General features: G+C 47.2%; 2 protein-coding genes and 1 long non-coding RNA gene across 4 annotated transcripts in view; 2 read left to right on the forward strand and 1 right to left on the reverse strand.

Moving 5' to 3' along the window:
* Window positions 1-20,901, reverse strand: part of LOC139788603 (uncharacterized) — a 126,855-nt gene that overhangs the window by 24,873 nt on the left and 81,081 nt on the right. The gene's annotated exons all lie outside the window — the stretch shown is intronic.
* LOC139788581 (keratin, type I cytoskeletal 13-like) lies at window positions 3,969-8,402 on the forward strand. The gene is made up of 8 exons (XM_071728655.1): window positions 3,969-4,573; window positions 5,359-5,441; window positions 5,994-6,150; window positions 6,535-6,696; window positions 7,157-7,282; window positions 7,382-7,608; window positions 7,814-7,938; window positions 8,099-8,402. Exons 1-8 carry the CDS (start codon window positions 4,085-4,087, stop codon window positions 8,122-8,124), a joined length of 1,395 nt encoding a protein of 464 aa, XP_071584756.1. The 5' UTR covers window positions 3,969-4,084; the 3' UTR covers window positions 8,125-8,402.
* Window positions 14,362-19,206, forward strand: LOC139788566 (keratin, type I cytoskeletal 15-like). The gene is made up of 9 exons (XM_071728630.1): window positions 14,362-15,051; window positions 15,344-15,426; window positions 15,821-15,977; window positions 16,183-16,344; window positions 16,634-16,759; window positions 16,947-17,170; window positions 17,719-18,029; window positions 18,476-18,577; window positions 18,934-19,206. Exons 1-9 carry the CDS (start codon window positions 14,440-14,442, stop codon window positions 18,966-18,968), a joined length of 1,812 nt encoding a protein of 603 aa, XP_071584731.1. The 5' UTR covers window positions 14,362-14,439; the 3' UTR covers window positions 18,969-19,206.

Here is a 20,901-nt window from a genome sequence, read left to right on the forward strand (position 1 = left end):
CAGGGATAGGGATCAGGTTGAAGAGGAACTCCAGGTCTCCACAACTGATCCAGTTTCTGCTGACATGCTCTGTATTCTGAGTTACCCCTTTAATTTGTAGGAATCTTCCCACTGGGAAAAGGCCTGGAGGCAAAAGTTTTCTTTCTTATCTATTTCAACATAATGGTTGAGTCATTTACTGGTCATGTTTCTGTTTCAAAGAGTTTCAACCTGAAAATCAACCTGAAAAAACGTAGAAAGATCACCCTTACACTGAACATACCTTATTTGGAGAATTAGAGAGGACAGGATGGGAGCTGAAGAAGTGCAGCTCCACAGAGAATCCAATGGAGAAAAAAAGCCAGCAAGGGCCTTTGGATTCACAGACCAGTAAGGTCTTAAACCTCACAGGCAAGGTAAAGATCACCCTATCCTGTGGGCCTCAAACAGAAGCTGTTTGGCTGTGGCTCAGTCAGCAAGTCCTGGCGTGGGGCTGGGCACATGTCCCCAAGCTCCCCTGCCCAGAGAAGCCAGGGCAGCAGTTTGGGGACTCAGGACCCTGCAGCACTTCTGGTGGGTGCAGCTGTGGGAGCTTGGGTTTGGAGGATGTTCAGTGAAAAGCCATTATGAGCTGGAAGGTATTTCGAAGACTGTCTGTTGGTCCAGAAAACCAAGCAGTGATGGGGTTCACAGGAATGCTCCACCCTGCAGGATCCCAGCTGGAAGTGCAGCCCTGGCTCTGGCAGCTGTGACTGGAACACTGTGATGGGGCTGGCACAGAAAGAGGTGAATTGGCAAAGTAAAACTCCTGGTTATACCTTTGCCATCAATAGCTGAAGGCTGTGGACCAGCCAGCCTTAGGGGAGGAGAAGAAAGAGTATAAAGACAAAAACATTTCAGATCCATCTATACAGCACAGTGTGGCACACTTTTCTAGAGTCAGACTGTAAAGCCAGTGCTTCACGAGACATCAAGAGATACTTATCATGGTTATAATGACAAATTTGTATTGTTTGGACTATTCTGAGTATGTCCCAGTCATTCTCAGAGCTCTGGCTGAGAAGTCAGAAAGCAAATCTTTCCCTCTCCCTTTCCCATTGTCTTCTCCTGCCTTGTTCAGTGCAAAGACAGACAGGAAGATAACTCCCCCCTGCTGCCTTTTCTGGCCTCCATCCTTCCCAATCCATGAGTCCTCACACCTTCATTTCTGAAAATATAAAGACACTGTACTCTCCCAGTTTTCAGTCTTCTGGAAACTCCAGGCTCCCCACAATACAGAAAGTTTGCCATTTTCTTCTGGGAGCCCCAGCTGACTCCCACCAGGTCTGGGCTAGCTTCCTTCTCTTGTGAACTGCTGCTGACATCTAGCTGCTCCTCTTCATTCTCCTGTTCTCTATCCCACCCTCCCCACTGGGTCCAGCAGGTGCAAAGCATGCACTTCCACAAAGCAGGTGTCCTAAATTCCTGAGAGGTGAAAGAGACCTTAATGACATGACCAGAAGGACTCTAATGGTCCAGACTTTCTGAATATGCCTCTGGAAAGCCCCCAGGGAGTACAGACTCAGCTCCTAGGACGCTGTGATGTTGTTTGTGGACCTGCAAGTTGGGATGTGTCTGGAAAGCTTGAGAAGGTGGCTTGTGATAAACAGTTCCCCAGCAGAAAACACCCTGGAAACAACCCATATATTAAAGAACTGCAAATTATGGAGCTGCAAACCTTGGGCTGGAAACTACATTTCCATAGGATTTCCATATTTCTTTGTGATAATGAGACAGGAAGTTTATGAGTTCATATAACAGAAGAAAAATAGCAGGGAGAGGCTGATTTATTTTTAAGGTCTTCAGAACATTTCCTTAATTTTGTCTTAGCTTACTTAGTGCACCCATTTCCGAAAGATGAAAAGGAAAAATAGGAAGAAAGAGAGCAAAGTTTGTGCCAGGCAAGGACCCTGGGCAAAGGGCCCAGCTGGAGAGAGGCCTGCAGCAGAAAGAGGTTGGTCTAAGGGCTAAAGTAACAAGCCCAGAGGGGACCAACATATCTCAGAAGAGCAGGAGCCATCATCTCTGCCTTCTGCAATAATTATCGCAACAGCCATGTAGACATCCTCCACTCCCACAAGGAGTAAGGCATTCCATCTTCTGCCAGCATCAGTGTGATGTGCTAAAATGATAACTGTGGAGCAGCGGCAGGAATGTGTGTGCACTCAGAAAAGATGCTTGCTGCAGACAACTGTTGGGAAACTGTAGAACCATCAGCAGGACAGGTGAAGCTCCCAGTGATGCAGCATTACATCAGTTTCAGTCCATTCTTGCCACCACACCCCAATCCAATTATGTTCTCCAGTCCTAGCAACGAAATCCAGGTATTCCTTCCTGTACACACTGGAGTTTTTACCTATTATGAGCTTTGTGTTAAGGGACTGTGAGAGGAGCCCAGGTGGGATGGAAGGGCAGGCTGACAGTCAGGCACCACAGTCTGATCCAGGAGACCTCAGTTCACCTGCAGACTCTGCCAGAGGGGAGCTCTTTGCCTTTGCATAAGCCACTTCAGGCAGGGCTCCCCACACCTCTGTCTCCAGCCTGCTGGAGATATCACAGGCATGGTGCCAGCTTTCATGGAGCTGGATAAGTAACATCCGAGGATCCAGAGATAAGGAGAGGAATCTCTTCAACAGAAACAAGAGGAATAAAAGGGAAAAAAAGATGGGCAAATCCATGAACACGGGAATACTCCAGTCCTTCAGTAGGTGGGATTATTTACCATACCTGATAGCAGATGCCCCAATCCATGATCCTGGCTGGCATGAGGATTCAAGCAAGAGTTGAACTCGTTCTCTGGTGAAGGAGGTTTGGAGGAGTTCTTACAGTGACCTGTTAGTTTCAGAAAGCTCTGGAACACCCCTCTCTTGTTCACTGGTCAGTAGAAGCAAGTTGTCCCTAGAGAGAAGGCCATTGCTCTTGAGCATTAGCAAAACAACTCAGAAAAATGAGCTTAGCCTTTACTTTGATGTGAGAAGAGTGAAAGGATTCTTACTTTTCAATTTCTCTGCCTACGTAAGATTTGGAGGCATTAATGTTAGAGACCAACTTCTAACCTGTACTTAATTTATCTCCCCCAAGCCAGGCAGAACTCTGTTGGGCAAGGTGTGGTCTGCCAGCTGCATCAGCAATTCTGTCTTTCTATTCCCTAGGACAGCAGCCCCAAGACTCTTATTAGAATGGGGCATACACTGACAGAGAAACTGCCCATAGGATGTTCCACCCCCATTCACTATTTTCACTATTTCACCCACCCTTCCCCAGCAATCCATAATCAAAACTGCAGAAATATCTTTCACTGAACAGGAAATATTTAAAGTACTTTAACTTTACCCCCTCCACATAAAAAACCGAATCCTGTGTGAATTACTGGAGAGCCACAGTGATAGATGGAGAATGTTTCATCTGTGTCCATGAAGAGACCACTCCATGGTCTCCCTTGTCTTGTAGCAGGGTTCTGGAGCTGTTGTTTTGCCAACGGAGAGACTTAAAGGTTAATCTCTGTGTCTCTGATCTTTACACAAAGTTCTTACATCATTCCTCATACATCATTCGAGAGTCAAACTTCATATTTATTCTTTCTTTTTCATCTTGCATATTCCAACGTCAGCACCTTGCAGGAAAACTGCTTATTCAACTCAAAATAAAATGAAAATAAATTAATGAGAGATAAAGAGCTCTTTGATGCAATAGCCTTTAATGATTTCTTCCTGGTATGTAATTTAGAACAGTATTTTTCCTGGCTTAATGTTGTAAAGTTTGCATCATAAACAAAAAGCTGATGATTCATAAAACATTATTGCTAATGTATTTTCGAAATTAGCAAGAGACATGTAAAGTATCTTCCTTGTCTACCAGGATTCTTGAAAGGAAACTTCCCTTTGAGAAATTATTCTTGGCACCAATGGCTGGAGTAGCCAGCCTTATAGGAAGAAGAAACAGTGGTGACACCCACTGTAGAAGGTATAAATAGAGTCTCGTGGCCACGGACAACTCGCAGTCTGATTTCATATCAAGCTGTGCATCTTGCTTTAGGCTTCTGCTTGCATTTCCAGCTGCTGTCGCCATGAGTTGCAACATTAAGGAGACCATTACTGTGTCTAGCAAAGGCAGGAGCAGTGGTGGCAGCTGTATCATTGGTGGTGGTGGCGGAGCACGGATTTCTTCCTATGGGATAGGCAGTGCCAGAGGTTTTTCTGGAAGGAGTTACTGCGGTGGAGTGAATTATGGAGGGGGGTTGAGTGTTGGTAGCTTGGCTGGTGGGAGCTATGGAGGTGGCAACTGCTATGGCAACGGCCTTGGTTTTGGCCTTGGAGGTGGTGTGGTTGTTGGTGGTCTTGGTGGCGACTGTTTGCTTTCATCCTGCGATGAGAAGGTCACCATGCAAAATCTCAATGACCGCCTGGCGTCCTACCTGGACAAGGTGAAGTGCTTGGAGAAGGAAAATGCTGAGCTGGAATGCAGGATCAGAGAGTGGTATGCTACACAGGGCCTCTCCTGTGAGCCCCGGGACTACAGCTGCTACTACAAGGAGATTGAAGATCTTCAGAATCAGGTAAGCCCCCTTTTGTTCCTTCTCTATTTAAAGGTTATTTCAGAATTTGTATTTAGAACCTACTGAAACTGTTAGAGCTAACTCTAGTGGTGTTAAATATCTTCATAAATTTTGGCAAGTTTCCCTGTGACATTGCTGACTGTGGATGCAGATTAAAGATGCTGTAAGGAGGCACAGGTGGGATAATCCTCTCCAAAAGGAAAAGGATGCTTTGTTACCTTGGGTCTTGACTGTACCAATATCAAATGCTGCATCACATGAAGCATTATAAATCCTAGGTCAGAAAAGTTGAGCATTTTAAATCGATAGCTGCAGTGGCAAAAAGAGCCTGAGATTAATATGCCCACAGTGAAAGTTATGGCTTAAAAATATCTTAAGGCTTAAAGATACCTTCCCACTATTTTCCCTCAAGAACCTTAAGCTTGAAGCTCAGATCATGCCAGCCTGAATGTCAGCTGAGACTTAATGTCTCAAGGAGTGTTCTTTAGGTTCACTTCTTTGTGAAGTATCTGCAGACCTTGCTCTCAGACCTTGAACTTGAGAAGTCCCATCTCACAACACTTCAGTTCCCAACCTGTACACTTGCTCTTTTCTTTCCTACGAGTTAAGGAGGCAAAGCTGCCTCCTGCAACTGTTCTGCTCAAGGAGTATAGTTACTTAAGTCAGAAGGTGACAGAAAAAAAAGGAAATTGTGAAGAGCCACTACCTAGCTGCAATCTAGATACACCTGTAGAGTGTGACAGCAGAGAGAAGTGAGACATCTCTCATGGTCTGCTCTCTTCCAGATTGTCTGTGCAACCATTGATAACAACAAGATCATTCTGGACATTGATAACAGCAGGATGGCTGCCGATGACTTCCGTGTGAAGTGAGTGTCCCTCTGCCCTGCTGACCCCCCTGCCTCCTCCCTTCTCCCCTACATGGTACTTGTGGAGTTTCAGTGCACTAATTAGAGACCTCAGAGGAGTCTCACTACACCACCACATTAGGACAGCGTGGAGTGATGAAACACATTTGGTTTTGGTCACCAGCTCTCCTTTAATTAATATTTTCAGGTAAAACTTTTGGCAACAATGTTTGTTGGTGAGGGCTGGGGACCAACCTTGCAGGGAGTGGTCCTCAGTGGTATAGTTGGTGCCTTTCTACCACAGACCAGTGTAGATTTGGATCAGCAAAACAGAAAACACAGCTGGATGAGTGGTACCAAGCATAGAGTGCCCACCAGCAGAAAAAAGATCAGTGTGGAAGAAAAGCTTTCAGGTAACAGACACGGAGTGCAGTGCAGAGATCTAACACCCAGCGCATTCGGCTCAGGCACCAGAATCCAAGTCAGAGCAGGGAGGTGGGGAAGGAGAACTCTGCTCCAACTGAGCATGTGAGAGGTTCCTGCTCTCAAGTTCTGCTTTCTTGCACAAACCAGGTACGAGACGGAGCTGGCCCTGCGCCAGAGCGTGGAGGCTGACATCAACGGCTTGCGCCAAGTCCTGGACCAGCTGACACTCTGCAGGTCTGACCTGGAGGCACAGCTGGAGTCACTGCGGGAGGAGCTCTGCTGCCTGAAGAAGAACCACGAGGAGGTAGGTACCCTGCGAGTACCATGGCTCTGACATGAAGCTTTACCTACATGAATTTGCTCTAAATTGAAAAGCAAAACTCAAAGCACTTTCACACCGCAGCTTTCCCACCAAACTCTTGTGGGGCTCAGCTGGTGGGTGGTGTGGGAGCTCCAGCTGCTGCTCTTCACCGGGAGTGCCAGAGGGGGATGAAATTGCTGCAGACTGCAGTGGATGAGAAATTACCCAACTGATTTCTTGGGAAAAACACTTGCACCATCTTCCAGTGCTTTTTACAGCCTGAGCTGGGAAGGTTCCCTCAGGGAGAGCTGTTCTCAGCACCACGCTCTGCTCCTCCTGCTTCTAATTCCCAAACCAGAACATATCTGATCTGGGTTATATTTCCAGGAAATGAATTGTCTGAGGAAACAATCAACTGGGGATGTGAGTGTGGAGGTCAATGCCTGCCCTGGACCAGATCTCAGGCAAATCTTGGAGGATTTGAGATGCCAGTATGAAACACTGATAGCGCGCAACCGCAAGGAAGTTGAGGATTGGTACGAGTGCAAGGTAAGTGACACACCTGATGCAAAACAAACTGCTGTCCAAGTTTCAGGGCACAGGAGAGTTCCAGAAAACAGATACATAGATAATAAGCAGTTCTTGCTTTATAGTGAAGCCCGAGATCAGCACTCATTACAGCCCGTGCTTCAAGCAGACACAACCCTGTCTGACCAGTTTACTGTGTCCCACCTGGAACAGCCACATTTGCTGCAAGGCCTTGTGGTGTGTTGTTGAAACTGAGAAATCCCACATTTGGATTAAAGAGACTTAGTAACCACAAGGTTAATGTGATTTGTAAGAAGAACAAACAGCTGAAGCCGGTGGCTAACGTGCAGCGCACAGAGCACTTGCCTGGCTCACTGTTTTTTTCCTAGTTACTCACTGCATTCTGTTTCTGTAAAAGCAAGCCCAATTTACAACCCAGAGCATTCTCTGACCTTCTTTCTTCTGGATTTGTGGTTTTCAGATTGAGGAGGTGAATCGGGAGGTTATTACAAGCGGTCAGGAGGTAGAGACGTGCAACAACCAGGTTACCGAGCTGAGACGCCAATTGCAAGCCCTGGAGATCGACCTCCAGGCTCAGCTCAGCCAGGTGGGTGCTGAGCATGAACCTGCCAAGCAATGGGACAGTGGGGAACAGCTCTTTTGGTTTTGCATTGGAAATAACAGACTTGTTGTCTTGTTTTTTCAGAGAAATAATTTGGAATCCTCTCTGGCTGAGACTGAGTGTCAATACAACAACCTCCTCGGTGAGCTACAGACCCAGATCACGTGTGTGGAGCAGCAATTGGCAGAAATAAGAGCAGAAATAGAGTGCCAGAACCAAGAATATAAGACTTTATTGGACGTTAAGTGCCGTCTGGAGCAGGAGATTCAGACATACCGGTGCTTGTTGGAAGGAGGACAGCAGGACCTCATGTATGTAGATCTCTAAATCCACTAGAGAATAAATGAAAATGTCTAGGATCTGCATTGCAGATTGGGAATGCAACTTTCCTGTGATGAACAGTCAAACTAAGAACCTAAGCCTCTGTAAAAGTCACAGTTTGAGACTCTATGCCCTTGTTAGTGTCATGTAAAATTCTAAAGTTCCCTTTTTCTTTCACCAAATTTGTCCCACTAGTCATGGAGGAGGAATCGGAGGAAGTGTAGGAGGAGGAGTCATTAGGACAAGCCACACTTACACTACTACTACAGCTTCCCATTGCCAGCCCCAAGTCCCACCCTGCAAGACTGGAGATATACAGGGTAAGAGCTGTGTTTCCACAAAGAGAATTTCTGGGGGTTTCTGTGTTGCCTGGCAACTCCTCTTGTTGACCAGTAAGGGAAATACATAGACCAAATTTTCGTTATTTAAGGATTTTATCTCTGTTTAGTCAAATAATATTGCTACGTATTTTTTCTCCAGTGACCTGCAGGAGAATTTGTGATTAAGGAGGAATGGACTAGAAGATGACATACAGAGAAACCCACAGACAAAACAAGAACACTGTGTTCTGCACGCCTCTACGCAGAGAAAGTAGAAGTAACTCAGCGATGCTTTGCCATGTATCTAAAGGGGCCCATTTGGGCCACCTTCTCTGTTCTGCTGCTTCTGTTTAGTAATGCTGTAATCTCTAGAAGTTACTCAGGTTAGTCAGGATCAGTAATGTACCTGCTGGTGAAAAAACTTCTCTAATAAAACTTTGCTTCTGCCTGATGCAATCAAGAAACTTGTGTCTAGAAACTGAGTTCCTTTAAAAAGCTGACCCTGCACAAGGGTTATCTCCACTGCTCAGGATCACACCCCACTGGGAACAAAGCTGCTTTGCCACTGGGAGCCAGAGAATGGCCCCGCTGACCTTGCAGATCTTGTCCATCTCCTGCCTGTCCAAACCTGTAGCACACGCTGCCCGTTCCTGCATGAGATCCTCCAGGATCTACCCCAACACTCAGCTCAGGCAAACGCCTGCCTGCTTCCCACAGAGCACTGTGCTTAAACTTATTGCAGAACAACAGAAGAGGAAGCAAGTGGAGATGGAGGCTGTAATTAAAGGAGAACAGAAAGGCCAGTCATGAAAAAGCAAGCTGAGGATGGTGTACACCTATACACCATTCCCATAGATATCCATAGCTCAGCAGCCATCCCTGGTGCACATCTCCCAGTGCTCTTCAGATGTGCCAGGCATTAAACTATGAGATGCATTGGCTGCTGGGCAGTACAGTGTCAGTCAGAAACCTCTCCACAGACCTGCATGACAATCATCTTGGGTAGGAAGGTGTCTTCTGACCTCACCTGTCTTCTGGACTTCTGTAATGTAACCATGTCCAAGTGAGTCCCTGTGGAGCTAATCCCATCTCTTCAGTACTAGACATCTGCCAGGGGACAGGGACTGTGCAACACAAGAGCCTCTTCTCTCGGGTGTCTGTAAGCAGAGCTGGGGGCAGATGCTGCAATGACAGCATTCAATTTTTACCCTGAATCTGCTCTCGTGACAGCAAGGGGGTGGTTGGACATGGGTAACTGTGCAGACACCCAGAGTGGAAAAAACAGATGACCTGGCAGCCCTTTTTACAGCCTGTATAACATGGCACAAACATTCCTCACACCTAAACACACGGAAAATATTTTGGAGTCTTTTGTTGAGAAATTTAAAAATACACGAATCTTAAATCCAGCACATTTACGCAAATCCCACTCCTGAACGTAGCACACACCTGGAGGAACAACAGCAGCGCTGCCTGTGCTCTGGGCAGCTGGGGACGGGGCGGGGGGTGACGGGGGGACGGGGTTTCGGGGCAGTGAGGTGGGGACGGGGTTCCGGCTCCGCATCAGAACGGTGCCGGGGCGGCCCCTGGTGGATCCCGCGGTGGGGCAGAAACAGCGGCCCCGGCTGAGGGGCCCCAGGCAGCAAAGGGGCTGCCCCCCGGTACAAGCCCCGTGCCCCCCAGCTCGTCCCCAGCCCAGCACTGCCAGCACCAGCCCTGCAGGATCCTCTCTGAGGTGGGAGGGGGTTTCCACATCGAAACTGAACTCCCGTGAATTTGGCATCTGAGGTTTCACTTTCTAACTGCCGCCACGCGGGCATTTCCCTCCTGTCGCCACACAACGAGACACCCACCTGAGCCACTGGGAAAATATTTACACTGGTTTGCTTTGTTTTGGTTTATCCGAGTACAGAGACATTGAACGTGTTTGCCTGCAGAGGGCAAAACTGGCAGCCCGGTCGGCTCCACCGAAACTCGAGCAGCAGTTTTGCATGAGCACTGTAGTTTTTTCACATAAAAACTTCCGAAGAGCTGGAATAATGAATTACCATGACATGCAGATGCTGCTTGTGCCAAGAACAAGGCACCGAAGCGAGGGGCGGCCGAGCAGCCACCTCAGTGGCTTCCACTTGTCGCCATCAGGTGTCATCTGCTCGCCCTGCTCAGCTCCAGAGGGAAGGGATGCGGGAGGTGGCACAGCGGGAGGATGCGGGAGAGCCCTGGGCTCAGCCCCACACCGCACACAGGATGGCCCTGAGGGCCGGAGGGGCTGGCACAGCCGCACCGCCCGTGCTGTTAGACTGTACAACAAAACTAGAATAATATGTAATTCAACTAATACTACACAAAAATGCAGGGCTACAGCACCTACAGAACGGTCAGCTCCGGCTCGGGCCAGCCGCAGGGACCTGCAGCTCCCGCAGCGCACGGGGTGCGGGCTCTGGCCCGGCCGGGCCCCGGGGATTCCCGCACGGGATCCCTGGGGATGCAGGAGCAGAGCGAGCTCTGGAGTGCTCTCTAGAGGGCACTCGGCTCTCACCGAGATGCCGGAGGGTGCCCAGGGGAGGAGCCATCTGGGAATGTTCCCCTCATCTCCTCCCAACAGAAATTCTGGGCAACCAGCAGGAGCAGCGCGGGAGGGAGGTGCTGGGGGTTCGGCAGGCAGCTCGGCCACCCCTCCAGCCCCCTCCCCTCTGCTCAGTGCTCACATTCGCAGTGAGGTTGCCGTGACCCGATTCTGGTGTGTGAGCACTGCCCTCCCCTGGGTCTCCCTGCACAGCACCAACCTGAAACTCGCGATTTGCTGATCCCTGCTCATGGGTCGTGACTGGCACTGGAATGTTTTGTCATTAGGCAGGAACACAGGCACTCCCAGGCTCTCCGCAGGGACTGTGATTGCGTTACAGTGTCACAGATGTAGTTTAGACCCTTTGCTGATGAAGGTCTTGCCACTGAGCTGCCAAGGAGCCAGCTGGGCAAGGGGCCGTTTAGACCCAAATTGAAGGAATTCCCCACCAAAGGCTTTGTGCTCTGAAGGTCTCTCACAGCCCTGACTCACCTAATTACAGTTCCTATCATAATCCCCATCGTTCCACTGGGTGGTGGATGGATCTTTGAAGGTGTCCTCTAATGTGTCATCAGAACCAGCCCTTGCAATAACGAATGAGTAACAGACCAAGTACAATGAATGCAAGAATTCTTTTTTTTTCCTACAGGAGAGCTGTCTGCAGGATACCTGCTGAGTGGGATACCTGAACCCCCTGACATGGAGGGCAGCAGATCATCTCCCAGTTCTGCTGCCCAGTTTGAACTGGCAGGTATGTGCCTGGTGGGTGTTAGGACCATCAGACAGAAGAAGGATCCATCCCAGGGAGATTGCCCGTGATCACACACCTTGGGGTGTGGGCAGGTGTCAAGACTTACACCCTGTCTTACAGAAGAGATCAGGAGAGGTGTGGACTTATTCTCTCACTTAAAAACAGAAGCTTTAAAAGCTTCACTTAAACAAAGCCTAAGGATGTTTTGGCATGCAGGGAATGACCATATGGAGATGGTTCTCACTGAATGTCACTGAGTTCTAAAAACACACTGCTGTGCTTTATTAGATGTAGCCATAAATACACACAGAAGGAAAGAAACAGAATGAACAATACATCCTGCATGCTGTTTAACTAAGTAGTGCTAAAAATATTTCAAGATGCTCTCACAGTACTTCAGGGCCTGGGTTTCTTTTCTACTGTGGAGAAAAAATGTTCCATGGGATTATTTGGTGTTAATAGAATTGCCTGATGATTGTATAATGAAGTTAGTTTATAATTTATAATTACCAGAGTGAGTCATATCCTCAGACAGACCTTCCACAGTTTTTCTCTGTATAGGAACATGGGTAAATCAAATTTTCCTGACAAGAGCAGACCAGAGCTAGGAAGGATGAAGAGGATTCACTACCACTGAAACACAGAAAAGAGGGGGTAACAACCCAGGTGTACCCCCACAGCTGTGCTTAGCAGCCTCTCCCAAACACGTCAGTCCAAAGGAGGCTGTGAGTGCTCAGAAAAGGTGGTGCCATGGGAGCTGGTAGGAGCTCAGCCCACACACCCATCCCCACGCCATCACCCCAACACGCTGCGGAGCCCATTTCAGCCTCACCCCTCACTGCTGCCACGCACACCCCAAAGGAAAAAGACTCCATTCCTTCCCAGCCTCTGCCTTCAGCCAACACACCATGAAGCACACGACAGTTCTGCCATTTAAGGGCACTGGGGGAGTTCATGCCCACACTGGGTGAGCCCTCAGGCTCTAATAGTCCACCATCCCCTTCTGGGCAGCAGCTGTTGACAGTTTCATGACAGGAAAATCAACAGGCTTCATTGCAAACAATTATGGTGTCATTCTCCCTCAGGGCATCTTCCTCCTCCTCTCTACCCTCTCCCATTTTGGCTGTGACCTGAATACTGTCAGTCAACACATAAGGCAGGTTTTCCTGACTGCCACTGCACTCCCATCAACGAGGGTACCCTGTGACTGTGGGCTCTCGCCCCTAGCTATGCCCAGTGAAAAAGAAAAAGAAAAAAATCCATCCTAAAACAAGTCTCATCTTGCATTTCAAGTCACTTGTCTTTTTATACCAGTGTGAGAGGCAAAGACAACTGCAGCTTCTCTGGAGAAGCCTTTCAGAGGTATCTCAAGAAGAAGAGAATCCAAAGGAGCTCTTTAATACTGAAAACCAACACACCTGAGACTCTGCCTGGACACCCATGAGCAGCCAGGGCTCAGGATGCCCAACACAGATGCCCAAAACCTACCCATGTCCTTGCAACATGGGCATCAGCAACAGGAACCCAACAGCTAAATAGAATGTAACCCAAAAGTTAGTATGGAATTTTATACACCCGAAGAGAAAAGGGTTTCTCACTGGAACAAGGAAGAACTATGACTTAGACCCCTCAAAATTTTCTAGTGAACCATGTAAATTTCTCCCAGCCTGAGGAGGCTTCCTCACACCTTTCAGAAACCAAGGCTGGCAGAGGATGAAACTTCAGGTGTGTCCTGCTGTGTGGGTGAGGGTGTGATGGGAGGGGTGTTTATAAAAAGATGTTTCCACAAACACTTGCTATAAGCCATAACAAACAAACCTCTAAATTAGCAACAACCAACATCACCAAGGCTGAGCAAGAGGAGACCAAAGCAGTGCAGCACTTGGACACCACACAACTCACTCAGCCTGCAAAGAGCAGCAGCAAACAGAGTGGTGCTGGCAGGAGAGGCAGGGAAGACACTGCAAATGTTTGAGACTCAGGGTGCTGTAGGAGGGAAGAAAGGGGATGCTCAGCTGGACAATGCACTGCTAAGTATTTGAAAAAGATGCAAAAGAGGAAGATGCAAGATATTTCCTACTTTTGGCCATGCTGTGTCCATGAATGCAAAACAAAACTAAAGGGAAAATTCTAATTGATGTGCATCCTACTGACTTTATCCCCCAGCCAGGGACTTGTCCTCCTCCTCTGGGTAAATATGTTTGTATTTGCATTGCTGAAGGAAAACATCCTGACTGAAATTTGGAAATCCCTTCAGCAGTGAGAACATTACTTCTCATACTCCCAGACATGTCCAGAGAGATATCCCAGAGCCAGGATGCTTCCCCAGGTCTCTTGACCATCCTGTAACTGCGTTTGGTGCCAGCACAGGAGGAGCTGTTCCCTGGCACACTTCTTTTCCTTGCAGTCTTACACAGAGCTGTTTTTCATTAATAAATTTTTATCTACAAAACAAACTTGTAAATGTATGTTTGGAACAAATTGCTGACATGTATGGTATCTGCCAATGTTCTCTAGGTCTTTATGAGAAATTACACAGACATCAGAGGGGAGCTCAGTGTCCCTTCAAAATACAGCCTGCTTTCAAAAGGCATAAATCAACAAAGGCCACAAATAAGGCACCTACAGCATAAGATAGCTACATATCAGAGCCTATTACAATGTCACTTAACTATAAAAAAATCAGCTGGGATTCTTTGGCAAATATCTGAACGGGGAAAGAGCATAAGGAATGGTTTTGTAAACAAGAGATAGTAACACTCGTTACTGTCCTGTATTGTGGTGTTTTCTTGTTGTGCTGAAAGACATGTGAACAAGATGAGGTGAGTGGGATGAATTTAATTCAGATGACTGTAAGGCAGTGAACTAGATCACGGAAAAGATCTGCCTAATTTAGAGCCACCCATAAGAAATTACATGCCTTGTGTTAATAAACAAACGGTCACCAATAGTCTGAGTATGGGTTCAGCTTCCTGACACCACCAAACATCTCACTTTGGCAAATTATCCCTGGCAGAAAAAACTCCAGCTTGCAAATGCAGATGGGAAGGGGTGCTCCCTCAGCTGGTGACACCCACTGCTCCGGTATAAATGCGGACCAGGAGGGTGGAATTTGGAGCTATGATTCCAGCACAACTGTAAGACCAGCTTTGAGTTTGAACCCGAATCTTTTGCTGCTGCCACCATGAGCTGTGGCTCCAAGCAGATCCCCAAGAGCTGCCTGCGAGGGAGCAGCGGCAGCGCCGGCAGCGGCGCCGGTGGAGGGGGCAGTAACCATTCCTCTGTCTCCTCAAGAAGGATCACTTCCAGAACAAGTGGTGGTGGCAGGTTTTCTGGCAGCAGTTGTGGTGGAGGAAGCTCCAGGAGCAGCTACAGCGGGGGAGGCATCAGCGGTGGCTACGGCAGGATGAGGCGCAGCAGCTATGGAGGAGGGATGAGCAGTGGCTACTATGGAGGGGGAATGGGCTGTGGCAGCATGGGAGGAGGCTTTGGGTCAGGTGGGAGCGGGTTTGGTTATGGAATAAGCTTTGGTGGAGGTGGTGCTGGTTTCAGTGGTGGCAGCTTTAGCACTGGAGGCTTTCCTGGAGGGAACCTGGGGATTCTCTCCAGCGATGAAAAGCTGACCATGCAGGGCCTCAACGAGCGCCTGGCTGCGTACCTGCACACTGTCAGAAACCTGGAACTGGAGAACACTCGGCTTGAGCAGTTAATCAGGGAATGGTACCAGAAGCAAGGCCCTACTGGTGCAAAGGACTACAGCCACTATTATGAAAAAATTGAAGATCTTCAAAGTCAGGTAGGATGTTTTTTGTCAGCACTGACAGATTTGTGAGGGAGATGGAGCTATGGCTCTTGACAGGACTCTTGTAGTCTCTGAACAGTTTTTGCCATTCTAAAGCTATTTTCACCAGGTACATCTTTGGTTTGCACTGTAGAAGACCTTTCCAGGCCTTTGTATGTAGGGAGTGCTGTTCCCCCAAGACACCTGGGAATCAGAACAAGAAGATCACATTCATATTTCTGTCTCTTGTGCAAACCTGAGAGATTCACAGGGGAAATTTTGCTCAGCACATCATTTTCTCTTCTAGCTTGTGACTGCAGCTGTGGAAACCAACAAGATACTTTTGGATATCGATAACACAAGGATGACTGCAGAAGACTTCAGGATAAAGTAAATATATATTCCTCTTTTCTAGACACTGACTTCCTTTCTCCTACTTTCCTCAAGTTAGTTTCATTAATTCATTTCATAAACAAATATCATTCCACAAAGACAAGGGTTCCTCCTGGTTCCATGGAAGCAGAACAGTGCAGAGCTTTGAAATTCCTCTTTATTTATGCAATGATCCTTAATGAATTAATTAATTAATGATCCTTAATGAATGAAAGCATGAATTATACTTAAGTACTGGCTGCTAATTTCATAATTCTGTTGGCTGAGAGATGCTATGAGCAACAAAGTACAGACACTGAGATACTGCAGTACATGAACTTTCATCAGCAGTCAGCAGAAGGTCTGAGAGCCCCAGAGCAGGGCTGACCCTCCTGCCCTGCCCCTGGCACAGGTATGAGACAGAGTATGGACTCCGGCAGAACGTGGAGGCTGACATCAACACCTTGAGACCCTTGCTGGATAACCTGACTCTGAGCAGGACTGACCTGGAAATGCAGTTTGAGTCTCTAAAGGTGGAGATGATTGATCTCAAGAAGAACCACGAGGAGGTAAGAACCAGCTCCTTGCAATGCAAACAGCAGTGAAAAACAAGAAATCTTACAGTCTTGGCAATGTGGGCAGGGTTGGCAGGTAACATCCTCTGCACTGAACAGTCCTCCTGCTCTCCTAGAAAGTTAACTGACTTCAGAACTCTTTTGCAAAGCAATTCCATTATTTTTGCTCATTTGTCTTGGGCCTGGATTTTCTCTGCAGGAAATGAAATCGCTGCAAGCACAGTCCGGTGGTGATGTGAATGTGGAGGTGAATGCTGCTCCAGGAGAGGATCTGCTGAAAAAACTCAATGACTTGAGACAAGAATATGAAAATGTTATCAAGAGGAACCGTGAAGAGGTTGAAAGGTGGTATGAAGGCAAGGTAAATGGATGTTCACATTAAAAAAGCAAAACAATACCAACTTCTGTTAAGAACTGTAGATAAATGACACTCTGAACAACAACATTTTTAGGATATAATGGCAGCATCTTGTTGATCAAAGTGAAGGAAATCACAAGTGGGCTTGAACTGCACTGGCTGTATATACAAGGTTAAAGATCACCTGTAGGCCAAGCAGTCCTGCTTCAACTTGTGTTTTCAGATGCTCCATGATAAATCACCGTGCTGACAGTAAAGCTCAATATTAAAGTTCTCTGTATTAATTTTTCAGATGGAGGAAGTGAGCCAACAAGTCCACTCAAGTGGCCAGGAAGTAGAATCAAGCAACCAACAGGTCTCTGCGCTGAGACGTGACTTTCAGACCCTGGAAATCGAGCTGCAGTCTCAGATCAGCATGGTAGGGATTGCTCTGATCCTCTGATCTGCAAAGAACAGGGGGGTGCAGATCAGCTGTAGCCAGCACGGCCTTTAATGAAGGTGCTGGATGCATCTGACACCACGTACCATTTTTCTCATTTGGGGCACGAGAATGATCTAATCCTGCCCCATTCCCATAAACACTGCATTTCTTCTCTCATTCCCAGATACAGTCTTTGCAATCCAACCTGGAAGACACGGAACGCCGCTACGGTTTGCAGCTGCAGCAGATCCAGGCCATGATCAACCCCCTGGAGGAGGAGCTGGCCAGCATCCGCTGTGAGATGGAGGGTCAGAACCAGGAGTACAAACTCCTCCTGGGCATCAAGACCCGTCTGGAGCAGGAGATTGCTCAGTACCGGGCACTGCTGGAGGAAGGGCAGCATATTAAGTATGTGCTTTCAAAGTAATTAACACCCCTTCTTTGCAAACAAGCAAGATCAACGTGGCAATATTTATGTTAGGAACCAGGGCAGCTAATTAATCATCACCATATTTACTACAGCCAGAAGGATTCGTACAGAATTTGAATCATAGCTGGCAGGATAAAAAGCTCTGATATTCTTGAACTGGACAAAAATATTTGCAAGAGTATTTAGAGCTATCATTTGCTATTCCTTCTCCTAACTACAATCAGGAAAAACAGTTATGTAGGAAAATGAAAGGCAAGAAAGAAAATAACTGTCTTTCATAAATTCTCAAGGTACATACTTTGAAAGGCCTCCAAAGCTTTCCATTATCTTTCTTTTCTGTGTAGACCAGTTAATTTTAATTCAGGATAGCTTAAAGCCAGTTACCTAGAACGTGTTTCACACAAAAGTACTTCCTCAGCCATTCAAGGAGCTCAGAGTCAGAAAGTGTCCTCAATGCAGCCGACAGGATGTCACACTGGTGATGCTGCCATCAGTCACACACACACAGAACCTTTCCTCCTTACAGCATCTCACAGGGAGGAGCTGGTGGTGGATCTTCAGGAGGAGGAGGTCATGGAGGAACTAGCTGGTCTTCTGGAAGAGGAAGCAGTGGAGGAGGAAGTGGTTGGTCCTCAGGTGGAGGAAGCGGTGGAGGATCCCATGGAAGAACTTCCTCTTCTGGAGGTGGAGGAGGAGGGAGTGAAGGAAGAACAGGAGGTGGAACCTGTGGTAAAATGTCAGGTGGAGGAGGTGGCAGTGGTGGAGGAGGGGGCAAATCCTGCCTCTCCCGCTCTTCATCTTCCCAGTCCCAGCCTGGCAGCTCTGGTGAAGGCGAAGGTAAAAACACATCCCCCACACTCATTTTTCTCTCTGAATAGCAGGGAAGGATATGAGAACTCCCTTCTGTATTTAAGTCCACTCTGACATTAGTTCTTACACAGCAACAGACCAAAGTCGTGGCACTTTCACAAGTGACTCAAAGGAAGAGTTTGTCAGGAAGAGTTGTATCAGAAGATGTGTAGAAAGAGCAAAGGAAGGGAAGAAAGGAAAAACAATGCCCAGTCCAAGGGGACTGAGAGAAGTCAGTAGTGTTGGAATGAAACCAAATGTTAGAAATGTAACTGACACTAAGGGGGAAAAAATAGTTTAAGCAGGGTGGAATAGTTGGGACACTCAAGGCATTTAAAATATAAGGGGTATTAGCTGCAAAATCCTGAAGTAGCAAAAGATGGGGAGTGACCAAAAGGTCTTCTCCATGTCTGATTTCATGGCTCTGGTTCCAGGAGGTGGTGAAAACATGAAGCTCTGCCTGGAAGGGAATAGAACTTTGGAGAGAGGAGCAACAATAAAGGAAGTGTCTGAAGCCATAAAAACACTGAGATCCGGTAAGGCTCCAGGTCCTGACAGCATCTCAAACAAATGCCTGATGCTGAAAATTATCACGAAGTTATAATCTTTAGAAAGGTTTTCTTCTATTTTTTTTTTTTTTTTCCTAAAAAAGACTGGAAAGTTATCCTACTTTGAGGCTTCCATTATTTACATTAACCTGAGTTAAAACTGTAGTCTGTCTCACAAACATGCTGGTTTCCATCAACGACTCACAGTTGATCATAAAATTATTGGCCAGAGACCAAAAGGCCTGAAACCATCAGTATAGAAAGTCAGGATACTGCTCAGACTCTCTTGGTTCTGACTGAGATAACACTTCAAATAATCCTTGCTTCCCTTCATCTTTCAACAGGGAGTTTTAGAAACAACCGGGAGTCTGAGGACTGATTGGCAAACCCAGCATCTTCCACTGAGGCCCTTCCCATGGCCCCTGGACCCAGCCAGTCTGTCCCCAGCCCCTGCTCTCCCATCTCTGTGATGAGCAAGAACAAGCACTTGGTTGAGTTACTCAAGGCTGTCACTGTCACCAGAGCTTTCTGAAGCCTGTCTGCTGCTTCCAGCTGCTGTGCCTAATCACTGTTACCTGAGTTCATCTCTACTGTGATTGGGATTCTTGGGGGGGAGGGGGAAATCAATGCTAATAAATCTTTGCTTCTCTCTGATGCAACCAGAAAGAATGTTGGGGAGAAATTTCTTTTTTGTGTGAATCAGTTACAAGTATCAAGCCCCACCTGTGGAAGATGCAGCGTGTCAGATTATGCCTAAAACCCAGAAGTTTGCAGCAGCTTATTCACCATTTAAGACTAACTGGGCAAAACCTTTGAAGAACACACACCAGGCCCAATGCTCGGGTGGTCCCTGCGATAAGAAAACTAAATAAAAACCTACTGGTACTGACTTCTGTCTGGGGAAGACACAGTTTAAGGCACTGACTTAAGCCCCGTGAAAAAGTCTCCTTAAGGGTCCACTAAAATGCATTATGAAACCTTTTCATCATGGAATTTAGAGATGGGAATTTTCACTTTCAAGCACCAAAACACCCCTGAGTGCAGAACTCAAGTCATGTACAATCAGTTAGCCAAAACAAGCACATTTTGAGTGTTCCCTGTTTGGGTACACGTTGGATAGCAAGTTCAGTAGGGGAGTATCCCTGCTCTGGGACAGTAGCTACCTGTAGTGTAAAATAAATCCCTAAGGCTGGAGGATGAACCCGATTGCTCCCATCTGGTCTTACAGAAGGAATTCACAGGCGAGTTGCACTGCTCAGAGATTTCTCTGTTCTTAAACACAAACAAAGGCACCAGACAGGAGAATCACTGTGGTTTTTCTCTCTCCCTTTTACAGTCATGAGTTTCGTTTTTTTCCCTCTGAGGAAGGCATCACCCACAGGAGAAGGTTGAGAAACACAGACTGAGTGGGAGACTGTGGGAACGGGAATCCTGAACGCCCAAGTGCTCGGCAGATCTGTGCCAGTGATTCACTGCACTGCCTTCTGCCAGGCTCCCAGCCAGGGTCACTAGGATTTGAAAAGAAAAAAACAAAAACCAAAACACTAAGAATTATTTTTTTCTGACCAGTATCTCGCTGGGGGCCTGGGCAATCCTCATAGGCTGCTGAATCCTGAACCAAGCACTGATATCCCTGCCTGAGCCTGCTAAGAGGTTATGTGGGTGCCCCCATCTCCCTCCTAATGCAAAGTCATTTTTTAAACTTCACATTTTTAACACTGCATTTTTAAAACCCTTGCAGCATTGAACCACACTCAGCTCCATGTTGCTAGATGTCCCCTAACCCTCCCTTTCCAGGACACTAAACTACCAGCCCAAATTAAACACTGCTCCCAATACCAGAGCTCTGCTTCTCATACCTCCTGGATGAGCCCCCCAAGTTAATCTCAAAAATGCTCCTGTTGGGTGCATCCTTCCTGGCTTCTGGAGAGGGATTTCCAGACCAGCACCTGACCTCTGCCCTGCCCCTGGAGATTCCCAAGATGTAGGATCCCCTCCAGCTGGATGAGCAGCCTGGTGCTGACCCTTGCTGCTCTGCAGCTCCGAGGACTGCAGATACCTCTTGATCCTGTCCTTTCTTTCAAAAAATATAACTTTCTTTTAGTAATTTACTGCCAGTTGGCTAATTATCTTGCATGTCTGCATCTGACCCTGCAGAAGAAATTCCACTGAAACAAATCCTTGTGAGAGCAAAGCAGAATGAAACTTGGAGGGTTGGAAGTGTGGGAAGGAGAATCTCCAGGGCATTGAGGCAGCTCAGAGCACCACGGGACAGCAGCAAATACAAGGGTGTTGCCATGGGATGATTTAAA

This window comes from Heliangelus exortis, chromosome 29, assembly GCF_036169615.1.
Source record: "Heliangelus exortis chromosome 29, bHelExo1.hap1, whole genome shotgun sequence".
Taxonomy (NCBI): Eukaryota; Metazoa; Chordata; class Aves; order Apodiformes; family Trochilidae; genus Heliangelus; species Heliangelus exortis.

Coding starts and splice junctions, on each gene's coding strand:
- LOC139788581 (XM_071728655.1), top strand. CDS start 4,085: ATGAGTTGCAACATTAAGGAGACCATTACTGTGTCTAGCAAAGGCAGG. Junction 4,574..5,358: donor TTGAAGATCTTCAGAATCAG/GTAAGCCCCCTT, acceptor GCTCTCTTCCAG/ATTGTCTGTGCAACCATTGA. Junction 7,939..8,098: donor CAAGACTGGAGATATACAGG/GTAAGAGCTGTG, acceptor TTTTTTCTCCAG/TGACCTGCAGGAGAATTTGT.
- LOC139788566 (XM_071728630.1), top strand. CDS start 14,440: ATGAGCTGTGGCTCCAAGCAGATCCCCAAGAGCTGCCTGCGAGGGAGC. Junction 15,978..16,182: donor TCAAGAAGAACCACGAGGAG/GTAAGAACCAGC, acceptor TTTTCTCTGCAG/GAAATGAAATCGCTGCAAGC. Junction 17,171..17,718: donor GAGGAAGGGCAGCATATTAA/GTATGTGCTTTC, acceptor TCCTCCTTACAG/CATCTCACAGGGAGGAGCTG.